This window comes from Cryptococcus neoformans (assembly GCF_000091045.1).
Source record: "Cryptococcus neoformans var. neoformans JEC21 chromosome 9 sequence".
Taxonomy (NCBI): Eukaryota; Fungi; Basidiomycota; class Tremellomycetes; order Tremellales; family Cryptococcaceae; genus Cryptococcus; species Cryptococcus deneoformans.
In genome coordinates this window covers 995,907-1,011,474 of record NC_006694.1, presented here as the reverse complement: position 1 = coordinate 1,011,474, position 15,568 = coordinate 995,907, and the positions used below count along the sequence as shown (strand labels likewise).

General features: G+C 48.4%; 9 protein-coding genes across 9 annotated transcripts; 4 read left to right on the top strand and 5 right to left on the bottom strand.

Annotated features, from left to right (window-relative positions):
- The first annotated feature begins 82 nt into the window (after positions 1–82).
- On the top strand, positions 83–1,183 carry CNI03770 (conserved hypothetical protein). Its single transcript, XM_572589.2, has 4 exons — positions 83–292; positions 379–457; positions 516–623; positions 687–1,183. Exons 1-4 carry the CDS (start codon positions 138–140, stop codon positions 1,089–1,091), a joined length of 747 nt encoding a protein of 248 aa, XP_572589.1. The 5' UTR covers positions 83–137; the 3' UTR covers positions 1,092–1,183.
- A 48-nt stretch (positions 1,184–1,231) lies between these two features.
- On the bottom strand, positions 1,232–1,965 carry CNI03760 (conserved hypothetical protein). Its single transcript, XM_573017.1, has 4 exons — positions 1,815–1,965; positions 1,613–1,722; positions 1,483–1,544; positions 1,232–1,416 (listed from the first exon to the last, which is right to left on the bottom strand). The coding sequence occupies exons 1-4, from the start codon at positions 1,946–1,948 to the stop codon at positions 1,270–1,272; spliced, it is 453 nt and encodes a 150-aa protein (XP_573017.1). The 5' UTR covers positions 1,949–1,965; the 3' UTR covers positions 1,232–1,269.
- A 147-nt stretch (positions 1,966–2,112) lies between these two features.
- CNI03750 (expressed protein) lies at positions 2,113–3,313 on the top strand. Its single transcript, XM_024657878.1, has 5 exons — positions 2,113–2,519; positions 2,589–2,668; positions 2,742–2,817; positions 2,887–3,001; positions 3,084–3,313. Exons 1-5 carry the CDS (start codon positions 2,161–2,163, stop codon positions 3,162–3,164), a joined length of 711 nt encoding a protein of 236 aa, XP_024513547.1. The 5' UTR covers positions 2,113–2,160; the 3' UTR covers positions 3,165–3,313.
- On the bottom strand, positions 3,283–5,422 carry CNI03740 (hypothetical protein). The gene is made up of 3 exons (XM_024657877.1): positions 4,825–5,422; positions 4,725–4,775; positions 3,283–4,669 (listed from the first exon to the last, which is right to left on the bottom strand). The coding sequence occupies exons 1-3, from the start codon at positions 5,320–5,322 to the stop codon at positions 3,470–3,472; spliced, it is 1,749 nt and encodes a 582-aa protein (XP_024513438.1). The 5' UTR covers positions 5,323–5,422; the 3' UTR covers positions 3,283–3,469.
- CNI03730 (expressed protein) lies at positions 5,404–6,132 on the top strand. Its single transcript, XM_024657876.1, has 4 exons — positions 5,404–5,502; positions 5,550–5,629; positions 5,680–5,943; positions 5,998–6,132. Exons 1-4 carry the CDS (start codon positions 5,500–5,502, stop codon positions 6,086–6,088), a joined length of 438 nt encoding a protein of 145 aa, XP_024513548.1. The 5' UTR covers positions 5,404–5,499; the 3' UTR covers positions 6,089–6,132.
- Positions 6,001–9,325, bottom strand: CNI03720 (expressed protein). Its single transcript, XM_024657875.1, has 10 exons — positions 8,923–9,325; positions 8,693–8,871; positions 8,567–8,637; positions 8,168–8,517; positions 8,008–8,108; positions 7,828–7,958; positions 7,596–7,753; positions 6,825–7,526; positions 6,472–6,737; positions 6,001–6,412 (listed from the first exon to the last, which is right to left on the bottom strand). Exons 1-10 carry the CDS (start codon positions 9,227–9,229, stop codon positions 6,164–6,166), a joined length of 2,514 nt encoding a protein of 837 aa, XP_024513439.1. The 5' UTR covers positions 9,230–9,325; the 3' UTR covers positions 6,001–6,163.
- A 194-nt stretch (positions 9,326–9,519) lies between these two features.
- CNI03710 (thiamine biosynthetic bifunctional enzyme, putative) lies at positions 9,520–11,932 on the top strand. Its single transcript, XM_024657874.1, has 12 exons — positions 9,520–9,628; positions 9,694–9,717; positions 9,783–9,842; positions 9,899–9,940; positions 9,996–10,047; positions 10,104–10,370; positions 10,433–10,734; positions 10,788–10,921; positions 10,976–11,097; positions 11,161–11,319; positions 11,398–11,632; positions 11,721–11,932. The coding sequence occupies exons 1-12, from the start codon at positions 9,560–9,562 to the stop codon at positions 11,866–11,868; spliced, it is 1,614 nt and encodes a 537-aa protein (XP_024513440.1). The 5' UTR covers positions 9,520–9,559; the 3' UTR covers positions 11,869–11,932.
- On the bottom strand, positions 11,909–13,248 carry CNI03700 (conserved hypothetical protein). Its single transcript, XM_024657873.1, has 6 exons — positions 13,014–13,248; positions 12,890–12,958; positions 12,590–12,839; positions 12,436–12,536; positions 12,203–12,380; positions 11,909–12,144 (listed from the first exon to the last, which is right to left on the bottom strand). Exons 1-6 carry the CDS (start codon positions 13,161–13,163, stop codon positions 11,993–11,995), a joined length of 900 nt encoding a protein of 299 aa, XP_024513442.1. The 5' UTR covers positions 13,164–13,248; the 3' UTR covers positions 11,909–11,992.
- Positions 13,249–13,367: 119 nt separating this feature from the next.
- CNI03690 (2,4-dienoyl-CoA reductase (NADPH), putative) lies at positions 13,368–15,261 on the bottom strand. The gene is made up of 10 exons (XM_572896.1): positions 15,035–15,261; positions 14,697–14,864; positions 14,619–14,649; positions 14,473–14,561; positions 14,191–14,417; positions 14,032–14,132; positions 13,840–13,979; positions 13,674–13,773; positions 13,588–13,620; positions 13,368–13,532 (listed from the first exon to the last, which is right to left on the bottom strand). The coding sequence occupies exons 1-10, from the start codon at positions 15,053–15,055 to the stop codon at positions 13,447–13,449; spliced, it is 996 nt and encodes a 331-aa protein (XP_572896.1). The 5' UTR covers positions 15,056–15,261; the 3' UTR covers positions 13,368–13,446.
- Between the last annotated feature and the right edge of the window lie 307 nt (positions 15,262–15,568).

Genomic DNA, 15,568 nt, shown 5'->3' with positions numbered 1-15,568 from the left:
TCGTGCCTGAATCTACAAGTGACCCGAGACGTAATTTTCACGACCTTGTTTTTTTTTCTTGTCGCCTCGACTCCCCATACATCTCCTCGTTTTCTTTATAAATCAACGCTCCATACCCAACCAATATCGCAAACAGAATGTCCAAGCAACTAATCGTCTTTGACTTTGACTGGTCCTTCGTTGACCAAGATACCGATCGATGGGTATTCGAAGTCCTCTCTACCGAGTTGAGGAGATTGTTGCAAAGCCGAAAGTCTGCTGGAACCGGTATGCAATGTACCCCCGACGTCGTGTGAGTCTCAGCCAGAGTTCTGGGAGGATAAGAAAAAAAAAAGAGGAGACTGACGGTTCTGAACTTTCTTTTTTCATCATTTCCAGTAACGACACTATGAAGGACTTGTACGAGAAGGGTTTCAAGAAGGAGGATGTGCTCGAGGCTCTCCGTATCTTGCCTGTCGTAAGTTATCTATTTCAAGCTTCATGTGGTTAAGCTAATTGTGCTGTGTTTAAAAAAGCACCCTGCGATGAAGCGAGCAGTCACTTCTCTCAAGCAACGTTCTGCAGAGACCACGTTCTTGTGTCTCTCCAACTCTAACGAGGTTTACATTGGTACTATTCTCGAGGTGAGCCCTCTATGTTTTGTTCCTCCACTTGCAATATCAGAGCTAATACATGAAGGAAAATAGAAACACGGCCTTACCGATCTCTTTTCCGAAATCATCACCAACCCAGCGCACTGGTCTGAAGAAGCCCCCGACCACCTCATCATCGGTCGACGACTCCCTGCTTCTGAGCCTCCTCACGGCTGCTCTGTCGGCTGTCTCGCCAACATGTGCAAAGGTGACGAACTCGACAGGTACCTCGCTGCCAATGGCGGTAAAGACGCCTTCAAGAAGATTGTCTACGTTGGTGATGGTGGGAATGACTTTTGCCCGCTTTTGAGGATGAGGCAGGGGGATTTGGCTTTGGTTAGGAAGGGCCTCGAGTTGGATGAGAGGGTGAAGAAGGAAGGAGAGCAGTGTGGCTTGAAGGTGGATGTCAAGTTCTGGGAGCAGGCGTGGCAGATTGACGAGTACTTCCAGGAATTGTAAAATCAAGTTCAAGTTTAGGACAATTAAGGGGATTTTTTATTATTTCTTGTTGGGGTTACTAAGGGTATAGCATAGACATAGCATGCAGTCAATTTCATATTGACTTTGATGATTTCTTTGAGATCAGCACATATGTGACTCTGCGCCATACATGTCATACGAGCAAGACGAAGAGATTTTATATTTGGTAACCCTTGCCATCCCGTGTCTTGTCGTGCAACGCGCTCCAGATTCCTCTCGCTGACTCTGCCCCCGGCGCAGCTTCCAATGTCAAATTCTTCAAATGCTTGATCTTTGCTCCAGACGAATTTAAAAGGAGGCCGACCTGGTGAAACAGAGTCAGCATAAGCTCTTTATGTGGCTAGATACAAAATCCCTGAGATAGACTTACCTTGTTGGCAACCTCGTTCGCTTCCAACTTGTTCACACAGATAACCTTGTCTCGACCGTTCACTGTTATATATTCAATCAGCAAATACACTCTAACCAAAAACGCTTCATTGAATGTAATGACCACCCACCGTAATGTCCCCTGAGCACGGCTGCCTTTCCCCTTTTCAGTCTCCTAACGACAATCTCCACGTCTGGGTTTTCCCGCGCCATATCTAATAGTGGTTTCCTGATGTATGATCTATTCATCTGCGTTAGCGCATATTCTGGCCCATGACGAAGACCTGCACGCTCATCGCCTGCTAAGTCAAGCACGGAAGTGAAAGAACGTACCGAATACCATGCTGAGAGGGCGATTCTGCGTCGTAGTCGAATATGAGTTTTCTGAGAGGGGTGAGGAAGTGCTTGTATCCCTGTACGGGTTGTGTCTTTGGCAGTGATGAGAAGGATGGGACGAGTCTGGGCATTCTTGCGTCGAAGTTTCCGGCTGTCTTTTTGAATCAGATCTTGTCAAGAGAAAGAGAGAGAGAGGTTTAGAGAAATCTCGGAATGCGCAAAGTGGCAGGCGCAAGTAATTTCTCCATTTCCACGAGTTGACATCTCAATTCCGTCACTCTTCTCTTTCCACTCCAGACGTCTACATCGTACATCTATCTATACGACAACAGCATTCACAAAAATGGCTATCCCACATACAATCCAAGAACAACACCCGGCAGATCCCCTCTTACTCCTCCCCATCCCGGAAAAACTCCCGCCATTACCGCTCCCGGCTTTACCATCCCTCATCTCCGCATTCGAACCATACATCGACCCTTCCAAAGCTTCCTCCTCTTCCGAAAATGAAGCAATTGCTCTTCCCGTGCTAGTTTCATCCATGCGACAAATCACAAGAAACGCGCAAGTTCTATTAAACGCCGCAAGGCTAGGCGCAGCAGAGGCGAGGGAAGAGTTGGACGGGGTGGATGTGAGGTTGAGAGAGGTGGAGTACGAGCGGAATAGGATAAGGGAGGAGACTGAGCGGTGTATGAATTATGAGTCAGTTGGAAATTTTTGTGCTTTGGATTGGTAGAAAAGAGAAGGCTGATCGGATGGTGTTTCCCCTAGATCATCACGCGAGCCAATAGATTTGCCTGATGTGGAAACGTTTCTTGCGAGTGTGGACCAAAGTGTTTTGAATACGTTGCGTAAGTTCACCTTTTTTTTTCCTTTCTTTCGTTTATGTACTCCTCTCGGTGGCTCATAGTCTTTCTTATATAGCACCGAAAGATGACGAGGGTTACGAACACGCTCTCACCATTTTGCGATTAGAACATGAGCTCGAAGAGATTCTCAAGTACGTCTCGGTCATGATCTCATCTCTCTTCAATCTTGACCTGTTCCTAATTTTTATTCTTATTTGCAGGAGGGAAGCTCAGGTAGCACAACTGACCAAAGATCGGGATGCGTATATTCGAGCAAAGAAGGAAATCAAGATCAAGACGGATGCGGTGGACGTTCACTTGGCCGGGTTTGCCAGAGTACGTTGTTCTTGTCTCCCCCCCCCCCCATCCTTTACCCTCGTCGTGTTATTCAAACGATTGACAATGCTTCACAAACCAGACCGCCAATGCTGTAGGCTCAAAGGTCAAAGACGTTGCAGATGTCCATGCTCCTTCAGTTTCCGGTCCTTCGACATCATGATTATTCGAAAGCCCAAGCTCCCTGTAGCATTCACAGCAAGAAAAAATTATACCCAGCACTTTTTATATACCCGCCCCTATCCAGAAAGTAATCCGACTGGAGATCATGTATAGACAGACATGCATGTTGTGCGATAAGAGCGTTTAAACCCAGAAATGCCTAATTTACTTTTATAATTGATTTCTACAAATGGTGAAAGAAACTGGAAAGTCTTTTTTTTATCAACAAGATGAAACTGCAAGCTAGAAATACACCCGAAAAGTAACTCCAAATAATAAAATTAAAACAAAGGCAACCCCTTTTCTTCAATCATTCTTCTGACTCTTCTTCCCTTTGACAACATATTTTCTAGCTCCGAACCCATTCCCTACCCTTTCCCCTAGACTCCCCATCCCCATCCCTGAACCTACGCCTTCCCTCACCCTCGTGACAAGCTCCATCTCCTCCCTCTGTTCGCGGCCGGCCTTGCCCGTGGACGTGCCCGGGTCGATACCCGAACCTCTTCTTGTAACCGACGTCGCGCTTTTCGGAGTTGCTGTCCTATGTGATCCTGTCGATTCCAACGACCTCCTCGATTTACCTTGTGGTAAACGTCCAGAAGCAGAACCAGCGCCGACGCCAACGCCAACGCCAGCCCCAGCACTTGAAGGGCCTGAGATGGGAGACATATTAGTAGGCGGCGGAGGGACGGTGAAGAATGATGAAAGTCTGTTTGCGAGACTGCTGTTATTCCCAGTTTGGATTGGAGCAGGTTGAGGGGGTCGTAGACGTACGACAGTGGTAGATTTACTGCGAGTGTGTGATGGTTTAGCAGGCGGTAAGGAAAAGTTGGAAGGTGGGGGGCGAAGTGGTTCGGGGAGGGTAAACAGATTGGGTACAATGGACGGTCCGTTCCCGTCGGATCGATTGGCGTTGAGCGTGATGGATGCTCGACGTAGAGCGTTTGAGAGATCATTGCCATCCTCATCATTATCGTCTGGGTGCGTGTTCCCGCCTGGGGGTGAAGGACGGTCTTGTTCGGTTGAAGCACGGGATGAAGGTTCAGAAGGTCTGGCGCGAGGGAAGAAACGGAGTTGAGAAGAGGGTATACGGACGACATCGAGTACCCGAGGTGTCGGTTCCGGGGTGGAGTTGATAGGAGGATCAAGTGTGGGGTCGTTGGGATGTGGTATTGGTGGTGGGATGGTCGGCAGAGTAGGGTGGTCATATGCGATATTGGTACATGGCAGAAACGAGTGAGGACTGTCTCCATTGACACCCTGAGAGAACCATAAGTCGTCTCTTTGTTCACCACCACCTGCTGCAAGAAACTCGTCCGTCTCTTTGCCCTTGCCCTTGTCTCTAACATTCTTTGGCATGAGAGTGACCTGTCCTTCGCCGGGTCCTCTGACCAATGTTTCGCTCGCCTTGTTCCATCTGCAAGCGTCTAGTGGGACGTAGAGGTGTGTTCGGATGTGGATCGGGTCAGAGGCCCAGAGTTTATTTACTTTGCGAAGCGTCGCCAGCTGTACAAGGGAGAGACCGTCAGCAAGTACAAAGGGACACCGGGAGTCGCCTTACATCGACGCCGTAGAGAAGGGCTATACCAGCGAGCGACTCGTGTGGCTTGACCTGTGATATATTAGATGCAATACCAGAGGAAGAGGACAAGGCGACTTGCAGTATGTATCAATACCTCGACTTCACCGCTACTCTCATCCATACTGCTCATCCTCAACACATCCAAGCTGCCCCTGGTACTCCCCCACTCGCTCCCGCTTCTGCTGCTCTCCGCAACCTGCCGCTCTGTCGCAGATGTTGCTCGCTGCAACGCTGGGCGAGTATCGGCTAGTGTCTGTGGGTGATGTGGTGGTGAAGATGCATAGGACAACGGGTGCTCGTTAGACGGTGTGGAGGACAGAGTTCGTGAAGGACGACGACGGCTCGGCCCCGGGACGGTGGCGCTGTCGCTGAGCAACGATGGAGTTGATCTGCCTGCAGCTTCTCCCAAGCTGGTCCCTGATCCGAGAGGTGTATGGCGCCGTCTGACGAAAGAGTCGGTGCGAGCGAGTTCTGACGAGTCTGTGGACGGGCCACGGTCGTTGGAGGAACCCCAGATGGCCACGTCGGAAAGGTGTGTCGGGAAGGGGGATCGCGCTGGGCTGGCGGGGGGCTGCATGGCTCTGGCTGTGGCTGTTGGGGCTACTTGTGTGCCATCGGGGCTGTCTTCGGTATGTGCTGCGAGTTGATGTGTTCGTGGAAAGAGATGGCACAAAAGTCAAAAGTCAAGTTGCATCTCTGCCGCCATCCACATCTCCGTCGTCAATCCACAATTTCTCGCTATACTCTATAGACCATGGCGAGTATCCTCCACGGAAAGCATAGCCCACGCTGACACCCCTACAGCCGCCCAAGGAAGCCAGCATCCACCACGTCACATTCCACTTCTACCGCTCAGCCGTCCTCCTCTCTCTCCCGAACACCACGTCCGTACTTCTTCTGTTGGGATCTTGCAGCTAACCATCGCTGCACATAGAACATTCACATCTCTCAAATCCTCCCTTCTCCCCGCCCTCCAGCCCCTCGCCCAAACGCTCCCCATATCCCTGCCAGCATCGCCGAACGATATCCAGTTCTGGGAATTTACCAACTCCAGCTCTGCCGGCGAAGAAGGCGATGCGGCCGCTGCCGGTGCTGCTGGGGAACAAAAGACATTGAGATGTCTGGAGAATGATCCTGGAATAGCGGGGAGGGATATCAAGCAGCTTGGGTGGCCGAGGTGGAAGGCGATCTTGGTTAGGTGGGTGGAGCTGCCATTTCTCATTGCCGTCGGTGCTAACCACGCAATGTATAGCTTCAAAGGGGAAGATGGCTCGTTCAAGGAGCCAATATATACCATTCCTGATCCGGACGATGATTACGGAGGGTCAGAAGCCGAAGCTTGAGTATAGAAAAGTCCTATGCCTAATGCTATAATATTTGAATGCGGACTAAACGACCATGCTCATGTAAACTACAAATCACACCACATCCCCGTCCCAGTGCTGTCCCCCATACTCTATACCATCTTCCTCCTCCGGTTCCTCACCCTCCTCCTCTTCATCCTCATCCGCATCAAGATCCAACACCTCGATTTGTCTGTCGTCCTCAGTCTCTACTAATATACAGCCTAATCGTCGCCCTTTACGTCCATTTAGAGCAACGGAGACAGTCTGAGGATGCCGAGTGGCCAGTGGTCTGCATCGAGCGATAGGAATAGCGGGAAGTTCCTACCATACTTGTCAACAATCATCTGAGGATATGGTGTACGGGCAAGTTCGGTACTTACTGTTACTTCCCTCTTACCCATTTCCACCAACATAGAAACGTCCCACATACCCATATCCTCGGGCACGATGCTCATATCCTCTAGGAGATCTGCATACCTCACTGTCACCAGGTACCTTTGCCCAGATTCGGTTTCTTCCAGTAACAGCACCAATTCTTCGTCGTCAAAGAACTGTATTGCGAGGCATGTCGCAGATTCTTCCTCAGAGTGGAGTTGACAAGCGGTAATACGTGCAGGTTCTTCCGGGTGATCGTAAATGATCCACACTATATTTATCTGTCAGCATCACATTTTTTCTTCTCTTTTTTTTTCCCTTTTTTCAAAGGCAACAACAAATATGTCGCCAGACCTACTTTGCTCATTATCATTTGAGTTTGCCGATAATAACGCCATCCACGTCCCACCGCCCCCTACAACTCTTACATCCTTCATCCCTGCCCACTCTTTCACACCCCGATCTGGACGTTCCACATCTCGACTCTCTTTGCCCGCTGCATTCTTTACCAACTCTTCGCATTTCTCCACTACCGTATTCGCCCATACCCATGGCTCTTCCTCTAGTGTCCTCGCAACTGTTTTCTCTCCTTCTTCCCCTTCTCGGTGTGCAAGATCGTCTTTGGGCGCCGCGACGGTATCGACGGACGAAGATAACGACAAGTTGGCAACACCAGACTCATCATGGAACAAAGAGTCGTCCTCAGCGGCTGTCAAGGACATTGATATGGACTGACTTGCAGACTGCCGATCACTTTGGGATGTCATGACTTGAGATTCACATCCAGATCCCGATCCTGGTGGTTTCTTTAAGCATGTCAACGTCTCTTGCAAGACCTCTGATAACAGCCTTTTCTCCGGCTTTACACCTAGTCTCGATATAAACTCTTCCGGTAAGAGATCTTGAGGTGGTCTTTCCCTTTCTATCAACTCGGGGAAATGGCGGCGGAAGGGAGGTCTGATGAATCCATTCTCCATAAATGCCCAAACGTATTTGAGATCGTGCACTGCATAGGGATAATCGTCTGTCGAGCGATCTTGGATGGTAGTACGCGACGCCTCTAATTGATTTATTTTTTCTCCTAGTCAGTGATATGACAAAGAGGTTCAACGGAGGATAATGGACTGACCGTATTTCAGCCACTTCATGAATTCTGAAGCAGCCATCCATTCATGTTTCGCACGAACTCGCATTCCTTCTACGAGCTTCCCCAGACCTGACACAAGATCCATACACCTTTGGATGGCGGACGAGCTTCCCAGGTTTAAGTTTTCGATATATCTGCGTCTGTTCATTGGGATTCATGTCAGTTAGCTGATTATTTCTTTATTTTTCAAATTTCAGAGGACCTATCAGCTTACGTTAAAGACCATCCTTTAATCTCCTCCAGTAGTAACAGTATCCTCTCGAGAGCCGGCGTTATACTCTCCGATATTAACTTCTGGATCGTGCGGTATGAACTATCCATGGTAGACTCCCATTTGGCGATTGTCTATATGATGAATCAGAATTATTCAAGGAAGCTGGTGACAAATACGCACCCTAGGAGTCATACGGCTGCCCAACCATTCGCTCACCGCAACCCCTGTTCGTCCTGTCATGAGAAATCGAAAAAGATCCGCATACACATCGGGAATCGATGCTGGGTCTTGTATCAGCCATGGATGCCTTTTCATATCACTTTCCATATTTATTACTCACTTCCTTGTTGCTTGGCGCATGTTTCCAGATCTTCCCGATGTATCATTGTCTGCTTCTCCCCATCTCGAAATGCCGCTTCTGCACTTTCCAACCCTCGAAGAACGATATCGAGTAGGCCCGTTATCCTATCCGAAACTTGCGCAAGCGAAAGAAGCTCTGCAGAAGGTATGGAAGGGAGTTGAAATGTACCCGTTAGGAGCGAGATCGATGATGCATGTCCTGGCTGGATGTGCAGGACGGTGGGAGGTGTGGGAGGGTTTGCAGGTAAGAGGGCCGGGAAAGAGATGAGTCTGGGATGAAGGGTGGGTTTGGGGGCTACTTGTTCTTTTGGTCGCATGAACGGTAAAACGCTGAGAACGAGGTGAGCTCTTACACATAGGTGATAAAAGACAAACTTACTTGACGGGCTTTGGAGGTTCGACCGGGGTGACCCGAGGTAAAGAGTCGATAATCATTGGGGCGGATCCATTCTACCAGCACGTTTAGTCTTTTATGAAACTGCAAAATAAATAAAGAAACACTCACCAGAGGCTTTTCCCATCGTAAGCCGCTATCTCGATATTCCATATCCAACCACTGTCCATCTTGCAGATCTGGCACATCCAGTTCCAAGGGCACAGACCGTGCTACTTCTCCACTGTGTACTGATAGCGTCTCAGTTGTCTTTTTGCTAGAGTTAATCACCAGTAACGAAAGATGTAATCCTGCGAATCGCTCAGCCCCCATACAATCGGAATTTGGACCGGTGAACCCACCATCCTCCATCCAGGCCATTCCTGTGACTCTTCCACCAACGTCAATCTCCCACACCTTATCACCCCCTGTTCGCCAAAGCGAAACCTTTGTCTTTCCTTCATCTTTTAGATTACCGCCAAGTCCCCTCATGCGCATCATGTGCAGCTGCATGGGCGTCGGGGCAGGCGCCGTAGTCGGGGCGGGATAAGAGGAGAGGAGGACGATGAGGTCCATTGCTGGGTTACATGCTTTTGGGTGAAGATAGTGCTTCGAGGGAAGCGGGAAGGTGGATAGGTGGGTGAATGACTGTGATTGTGGGAAAATCATGATTATTATAAGGTGTTTGGACAAATATATTTTTGAGCTGTGTAATATCGAGAAATGGCACTGTTGTACTCAGTTGTAAACACAGACACGGACGGGTAGGTCACGTGATGTTCAGCTTTGGGTTTAAAGGCTGCTTCCGCCCCCCATTTTTAAGCCAAAACATTGTGATTTGATGACTTCCGGGATTTCGAATTCGGCGCCCCGGCAGGCACTGGTGGAGGTTTGATCGGACGGAGATGAGATGAGATGGGGAGACTTTTGGGAGACGGACATCCGATCCATTTTCTATACACTGTCTCTCATCCATCTCCTAGATTCACACCCGACAGCATGCCCAAGCCCACTCTCGACTACTCTCTTTACCTTGTTACCGGAAGGGAGCTTTTGCCTCCTGGAAAGGTAAGCCTACGACCGCAGATCCTCGCAATATTTGCAAAATTATTGACGTGTTACTCGATCCATAGGACTACTACGAAAGTCTTGAAGAAGTAGGTGACCAACTCGGTTCTCTTGAGCCTTTAGCTATCGATTACATTACCTAACTATTGATCAGTCCCTTCAAGGCGGCGTTACTCTTGTGCAAGTCCGTGAGAAATACGCCGACACTGGAGAAGTAAGTCAGATTATCGGTATTTGGATGCTGCGTGGAAGCTCATACGCTTTGAAAAGTTTATTGAAGTAGCTCGCCGCACGAAAGCCATCTGTGACAAGGCAAGCTAAAACCTCATGCCCTCTGTATATATATCATTTAACAAAGTGCTTTCAGTACAATGTCCCAGTCCTTATCAATGACCGTATCGACGTCCACCTCGCTGTCGGTACGTCCTTAAAAAATGTGAAGCGTGGTATAGCTGCTCATCACTGTCCCATACAGGCACTGCAGGCATTCACGTCGGTCAAACGGACTGCCCTATCGGTTTAGCTCGTAGCCTTGTCGGACCGGATGCCATTATTGGTCTGTCTGTCAGCAACGTCAACGAAGCCAAACGTGCCATCCAGCAAGGTGCAGATTATGTCGGGATCGGTGCTGTGTGGCCTACCAACAGCAAGGACGTGGCCAATAAGAAGATGTTGGGCCCCGATGGAGTGGGCGAAATTCTTGATTTGCTCCATGGAACTGGCGTACAGAGCGTTGCTATCGGTAAGCCAACTTTTACATATAGCAGAGTACGGACGATCATGGACTAATGCGTCATACGCGAGGCGGCATCCATCTTCCCAACGTCGCTCAGCTCCTTCATGCTTCCATTGCACCGCAATCACGCAATGCTCTTGATGGCATTGCCATCATCTCGGACATTGTCGCCTCCCTCACTCCTCGCGAGGCTGCCACGAATCTACGAGAAGTTGTTCAGTCTTTCAAGCGCGCGAGGAGTCAACTTTCCAACCTTGAAGCTGTATACGGCACCAACTTGTTCAGCGGTCCAAGGGGTGTAGATGGTTTTATTAAGGAGGCCGTCCATTTGATGGACGTGATTAAGAGGGAGACTCCATTGATCAATCAGGTAAGTCCATGCCGTACGATCGTATGCATTACTCCAACTGACGCACATGAAAGATGACTAACAACGTCGTCATCAACGATTCTGCCAATGTCACCTTGGCCATTGGCGCCTCTCCTATCATGGCGACCCATCCTCGTGACGTCCATGATCTCAGTCCCGCCATCGGAGCTCTCTTGATCAACTTTGGGTATGATTCGTATCAGTGTTCATTTAAGAGCTTGATGTTAATGCTTGAATCTAGCACTATTACGGACAAAGCAGGCATGCTTGTGGCCGGCCGACAGGCCAACATCAACAGGAAACCCATCATTTTTGACCCTGTAGCCATCGGCGCAACTCCATACAGGCAAGAAACGTCTGTCGGTAAGTTGCCCTCTGGCGATTGCCATACTCTATGAAGAAAGGCAATCCTGACGCTCTCACAAGAGCTCCTTTCTCACTGGCAGCCGACAATTATCAAGGGTAACGCTGGTGAAATCGGGTTCATGGCGAGATCGACAGAAGTTGCCAGTCGAGGTGTTGATTCCGTCGGTTCTGGTTTCTCTCGCCCAGGTGCTGTCGTCAAAGCACTTGCGCGAAAGCAGGGTACGTTAATCATAGTCCCGTATAAAGCATTTATCGCTGATTCTTTCCTTCCTTCAATCTCTTATTGCCAATTTTCAGCCGCAATTATCGTGCTCACTGGCGAACATGACTATATCTCAGATGGTTCAACCACTCTCAAAATCTCCAACGGCCACCACTACCTAGAACGTATCACTGGTTCTGGATGTCAGCTTGGGTCGGTTATTGCATCATTTGCAGCTACCGCAAGACTGGAGCATCTGGCGAAGCACGGTGAATGGGAGAATGCGTCGCAGCTCGTTCAAGGTGATATGTTGGCTGCGGCTGTCACCGGGTAAGTCGTCTTTTTTCAAACAAGTCCAAGCCCCGCATCCATTGTGGTTGGGACGATAAAGATTGAAAGCTGATTTCGCGGGAATCAGTGTGTTGGTGTATACCATTGCGGCTGAAGTAGCGGCCGCTCGTGAGGATGTAAAAGGGCCTGGAACGTTCAGAGCCGCCTTAATTGATGAATTGTACAACCTCACCCCCGAGGTTTTGCAGCAACGAGCCAAGGTTGAGATCTTGTAGATTGTGTTACAACCCCCAACAAGATTGATGAATGGATCGTTCTCATTAACCGTGTTGTGTACATGCTATACTTTTACACTTTATTTATATCTTGGCTATAACGTGTTGCTCTCCATTTGTCAGTCTAAAACAAAGCAGGGAATGGCATTTCCTTAGTCGGCTGCAACCAATTTCGCTCATCATATTTGACACCCTTCCCTCCCTCAATCATATGGAATGTATAAATCAGCCTCGATTTATCCGAAGGATTAGGAGGAGACTTGTGCATCACACTTCCTGCACGCATCACATTAGCTCGAAGCGTCAGGATATATGTCTAGACTCAACGACGCACCATGGATCAAAACCAAAGTCCCAGGAGGACAAGCCGCTTCTTTCCAGCCTTCCATCTCATCCCAATTCTCCGTATTTGGTTCCACCCCAGGGACATCGACAAAAGTCGTACCGCCATTGGGCGCACGGACAAATCGAGTTGAAGTTCGTGATAATCGGTGAGAGCCTGGTAAAAAGGACTGACCAACCCTACATTAGCTATAGACATCAGGTAGCGTTATGAATCGGACGTACAAGACAGCCGTTTTGAGGTGTACATTCTTCCAGAGCTATCCATGCACCTATAGCGCTAGGAGGATCAGTGTACAAAAAAGTAGAGTCATTATGACAAGGAACTGCCTGCCTAGTCAGCAACGATATCTCACCAAACCGTTCCGCAAAAACTCACCAACACCGCCTATTCTCGGCTGCTTGCAAATAACCATACTCTGCAACACCCTCGGACTCTCTTGTTCTCCCAATTCTTTTGCTAGGTTCGACATCTTTGGTGTTTCTAGTGTGTATTTGCGGAAAACTGGGTTGAGGACGGCGAGTGCATGGCCGATCTTGTTGATTGATTGAGCTGGGGGCACGAGGAGTTTGGCAGGTGTAGTGGCAGTAGCTGGGGTAACGGAACTTGGTTCAAGAAAGTAACGGATCTACCTCATGTTATGGTGAGTAATAGAACGGTATCAAAAGGCTCGCTCACCTTGTCCCCAGAGTTTAAAAAGTACTCATCTCCGATATGTGCATCATCCGCCGCTGTCTTAAATGTCGTCTATAGTAGAATCAATCTGTCTGAAGCTCAATAAGTACGAATCAACAGCACATACCATAGGGTGCCCCTCAATATCAAACTCGCCACAAAGCCTCTTGGCCTCATTGAGCATATCCTTGGTTTCCTCGTCAGTGAAGAACGAGGGCAAAACGAGGTAACCGTCCTCTTTCCATCGCTGCTTTTGCTCTTCTGTTAAATAGGGCATTATATGTAAAGCTGTCTTCCTGAACGATTGCTCGAGTGAGGGAGATGCGGGACTAGTTGGTGATGTCAAATTTGGAAGATTGGAGGATAGAGGAGATGATAAGAAGAAGAGCCTCAGGTTTCGATTGCGACCGGCGAAATGCGAAAGCATGCTCGGTGGAGGTTGACCGCCCCCCCAGGCACTAACACGAATTGGTGATAAATGACCTCGACGTTCCCAATGCATGCAAGTCTCTAAAAGAAGGCAGCTACAATAAATACTGTACCCAGCATACAAGATATTTTTAAATCTTGCTGCGAACGTACGGCACACTGGCACTCAAGCCGCCGTCAACAGGCAGAGCCTGGCCATTGACGTACGAGGACTCATCTGTGTATGAATTGTTAACACATTTTCAATCAAAAATGTCACTGAATGGAATCACCTGATACCAGGAACAGCGCCGCCTGGGCCACCTCTACTCCCTTGGTCAACGATTCTATGCTCGAAGACGCAATTCGGTTAACTCACCGTGTCCAATACCTTGACGAAGAGTGGGATTAAGCTGGCCGATCTTCGAGTCATTACCGCTTGCTCTGGCAAAATCAAACATCGGTTTGGTCATGTCAGTCTATCCACTTTAATTAGCGTTCATTCTTTCATGGGGCAAAACTTGCTGGCTGTTTAAGGGACTGACTTCAATCAGACCGGGGCAAACAGCGTTGACCCTGATGTTCAATCCAGTAAGAGCATAAGCTGCAGTTTGGGCCATAGAAATCACAGCGGCTTTAGAGGCGGAGTAGGGAATAGGACCAGCGTTGGCTTTGAGGCCGGCAACTGCAGGCACTTGTGAGTGCTGAATCTGTCATGAGTTGAAAAGTAGACACACTCGACGCGGTGAGCACGATAGAGCCTCCAGGAATGGACTTTCCCTTCTCAGGGCACAATTTAGCCATTGCGATTGAGGCATACTTGATAGCAACGAAGACTCTGACGAATCAATTAGTAATGGGTCCAGTGTTTTTGCCTCAAACTTAGCAACGCTTACCCTAAAGCGTTGATCCTCATAATCTCGTTGAACTCTGCCTCTTCTACATCTTTAAAAGGTTGACTAAAACTCATGATATTCCCACTCTTCCCCTTGACCGGCTTCGTGATCTGAGAGATACCAGCATTGGCAAAGAATAAATCAAGATGACCCTCTTCCTCCAGGGTTCTATCGACGAGAAATGATACTGCTTTGTGGTCTGCGGCATCCCCTTTTACAAAGGTGACCTATCTCCGTTGTCAGGTTCGTCGTCTATCATTAGGGAGATGCTAGTTGGCTTACTTTGGTCCTTGGATAGTGCTCCTTCAGATACGAAACCAACTCCGGAAGACCTTTGTCGTTATAATCAAGCAGATAAAGATGTTCAATACCTGTATAATGTGTCGTTCAGCATACTCTCAAGATCTGCACAAAGGATGACGACATGCCTTCTTTTGCAAAGAGTTTAGAAGCAGCTGTCTACACATGACATCAACGTATTTCTTCCTTTCTGTCAAAAAGCTTACCCCGATTCCGGTCTCAGGCCCAACCCCAGTAATAATACCCACTTTCCCCCTTAACCTGTCCGATTTCTTTTGGGGTTCTTGAGCACGAGCTCGAACACCTTCAAGAACTTGTCCTCTCAACTTATACAACTCAGTTGTACGCTCCTCCATCAAAACAACTCGGCGTTTCTGAGATATTGTGTAGCAAATGCCACAAAAGTGGTTTGCGGAGATGGAGATAAGAGTGTGAAGGTGAAGGCACATTGGTCAGTACTTTAGCATAGGCGATATTCTACTCGTGCCATAAGAGAAGTAACGGTATGTCGTCTAGGGGAGAGATTTATGGGAAGAAAGCTTACAGATGATGCGGTCTCTGTCATAGTTATTATGTACTGTGGTTGTCAATGGATTTAATAATGTGTTGATGAAAAAAGGTGATGTACTCGGGGAATTATCTGGTCTTCTATTTCGCAATGAAAAGAGGAAGAGGCTATAGACAGATAGGCACTGGCTACAAATAACCGTCACTGATATGGAAAATATGGAAAGGCCGGAGCTAGGTACGTCGTTTGAGAGACAAAGCACATGATGGTACATACACATGCCAACCGAGCATTTTCCTGAAATCAAACACCTTCGGCCACACACACACTCCTTATCCGGACTTCCCGCTCCCACGGTCACACCTTTTTTTTTTTGATCCCGCAACCCGTCGGCCAGGACCGATGATCTGAGGATCGTTGCGCGCTGTTGTATAAAATAATACCAATATTAAGTAGCTTTCAAGGCTATATGGATATGAATGCAAGTAAGAGGCAACCAAGATAGACATTCCCAGGGAATTAGTACGTGCAATGGGATTCCCCATAGGTTAATAGTAGAAAACGAAGCCT

Bases quoted from the DNA above. Each gene is read 5' to 3' on its own strand.
- CNI03770 (XM_572589.2), top strand. From the start codon at position 138: ATGTCCAAGCAACTAATCGTCTTTGACTTTGACTGGTCCTTCGTTGAC. The intron at 458-515 runs GTAAGTTATCTA...TGTTTAAAAAAG, and splicing joins CTCTCCGTATCTTGCCTGTC to CACCCTGCGATGAAGCGAGC. The intron at 624-686 runs GTGAGCCCTCTA...GAAGGAAAATAG, and splicing joins ACATTGGTACTATTCTCGAG to AAACACGGCCTTACCGATCT.
- CNI03760 (XM_573017.1), bottom strand. From the start codon at position 1,948: ATGCCCAGACTCGTCCCATCCTTCTCATCACTGCCAAAGACACAACCC. The intron at 1,723-1,814 runs GTACGTTCTTTC...GCAGATGAATAG, and splicing joins CCCTCTCAGCATGGTATTCG to ATCATACATCAGGAAACCAC. The intron at 1,417-1,482 runs GTAAGTCTATCT...CTGTTTCACCAG, and splicing joins CGAACGAGGTTGCCAACAAG to GTCGGCCTCCTTTTAAATTC.
- CNI03750 (XM_024657878.1), top strand. From the start codon at position 2,161: ATGGCTATCCCACATACAATCCAAGAACAACACCCGGCAGATCCCCTC. The intron at 2,818-2,886 runs GTACGTCTCGGT...TCTTATTTGCAG, and splicing joins GAGCTCGAAGAGATTCTCAA to GAGGGAAGCTCAGGTAGCAC. The intron at 3,002-3,083 runs GTACGTTGTTCT...TTCACAAACCAG, and splicing joins ACTTGGCCGGGTTTGCCAGA to ACCGCCAATGCTGTAGGCTC.
- CNI03740 (XM_024657877.1), bottom strand. From the start codon at position 5,322: ATGCAGCCCCCCGCCAGCCCAGCGCGATCCCCCTTCCCGACACACCTT. The intron at 4,776-4,824 runs GCAAGTCGCCTT...AATATATCACAG, and splicing joins TCGAGGTATTGATACATACT to GTCAAGCCACACGAGTCGCT. The intron at 4,670-4,724 runs GTAAGGCGACTC...TCCCTTGTACAG, and splicing joins CCCTTCTCTACGGCGTCGAT to CTGGCGACGCTTCGCAAAGT.
- CNI03730 (XM_024657876.1), top strand. The intron at 5,630-5,679 runs GTCCGTACTTCT...CGCTGCACATAG, and splicing joins CTCTCTCTCCCGAACACCAC to AACATTCACATCTCTCAAAT. The intron at 5,944-5,997 runs GTGGGTGGAGCT...CGCAATGTATAG, and splicing joins TGGAAGGCGATCTTGGTTAG to CTTCAAAGGGGAAGATGGCT.
- CNI03720 (XM_024657875.1), bottom strand. From the start codon at position 9,229: ATGATTTTCCCACAATCACAGTCATTCACCCACCTATCCACCTTCCCG. The intron at 8,872-8,922 runs GTGGGTTCACCG...AGCGATTCGCAG, and splicing joins AATGGCCTGGATGGAGGATG to GATTACATCTTTCGTTACTG. The intron at 7,527-7,595 runs GTCAGTCCATTA...TAAATCAATTAG, and splicing joins CATGAAGTGGCTGAAATACG to AGGCGTCGCGTACTACCATC.
- CNI03710 (XM_024657874.1), top strand. From the start codon at position 9,560: ATGCCCAAGCCCACTCTCGACTACTCTCTTTACCTTGTTACCGGAAGG. The intron at 10,048-10,103 runs GTACGTCCTTAA...TGTCCCATACAG, and splicing joins CGACGTCCACCTCGCTGTCG to GCACTGCAGGCATTCACGTC. The intron at 10,922-10,975 runs GTATGATTCGTA...GCTTGAATCTAG, and splicing joins GCTCTCTTGATCAACTTTGG to CACTATTACGGACAAAGCAG.
- CNI03700 (XM_024657873.1), bottom strand. From the start codon at position 13,163: ATGCCCTATTTAACAGAAGAGCAAAAGCAGCGATGGAAAGAGGACGGT. The intron at 12,959-13,013 runs GTATGTGCTGTT...ATTCTACTATAG, and splicing joins ATATTGAGGGGCACCCTATG to ACGACATTTAAGACAGCGGC. The intron at 12,381-12,435 runs GTACGTCCGATT...AGGGTTGGTCAG, and splicing joins CACCTCAAAACGGCTGTCTT to TCCTTTTTACCAGGCTCTCA.
- CNI03690 (XM_572896.1), bottom strand. From the start codon at position 15,055: ATGACAGAGACCGCATCATCT. The intron at 14,133-14,190 runs GTAAGCGTTGCT...TTGATTCGTCAG, and splicing joins ATGAGGATCAACGCTTTAGG to AGTCTTCGTTGCTATCAAGT. The intron at 13,980-14,031 runs GTGTGTCTACTT...AAGTGCCTGCAG, and splicing joins TATCGTGCTCACCGCGTCGA to TTGCCGGCCTCAAAGCCAAC.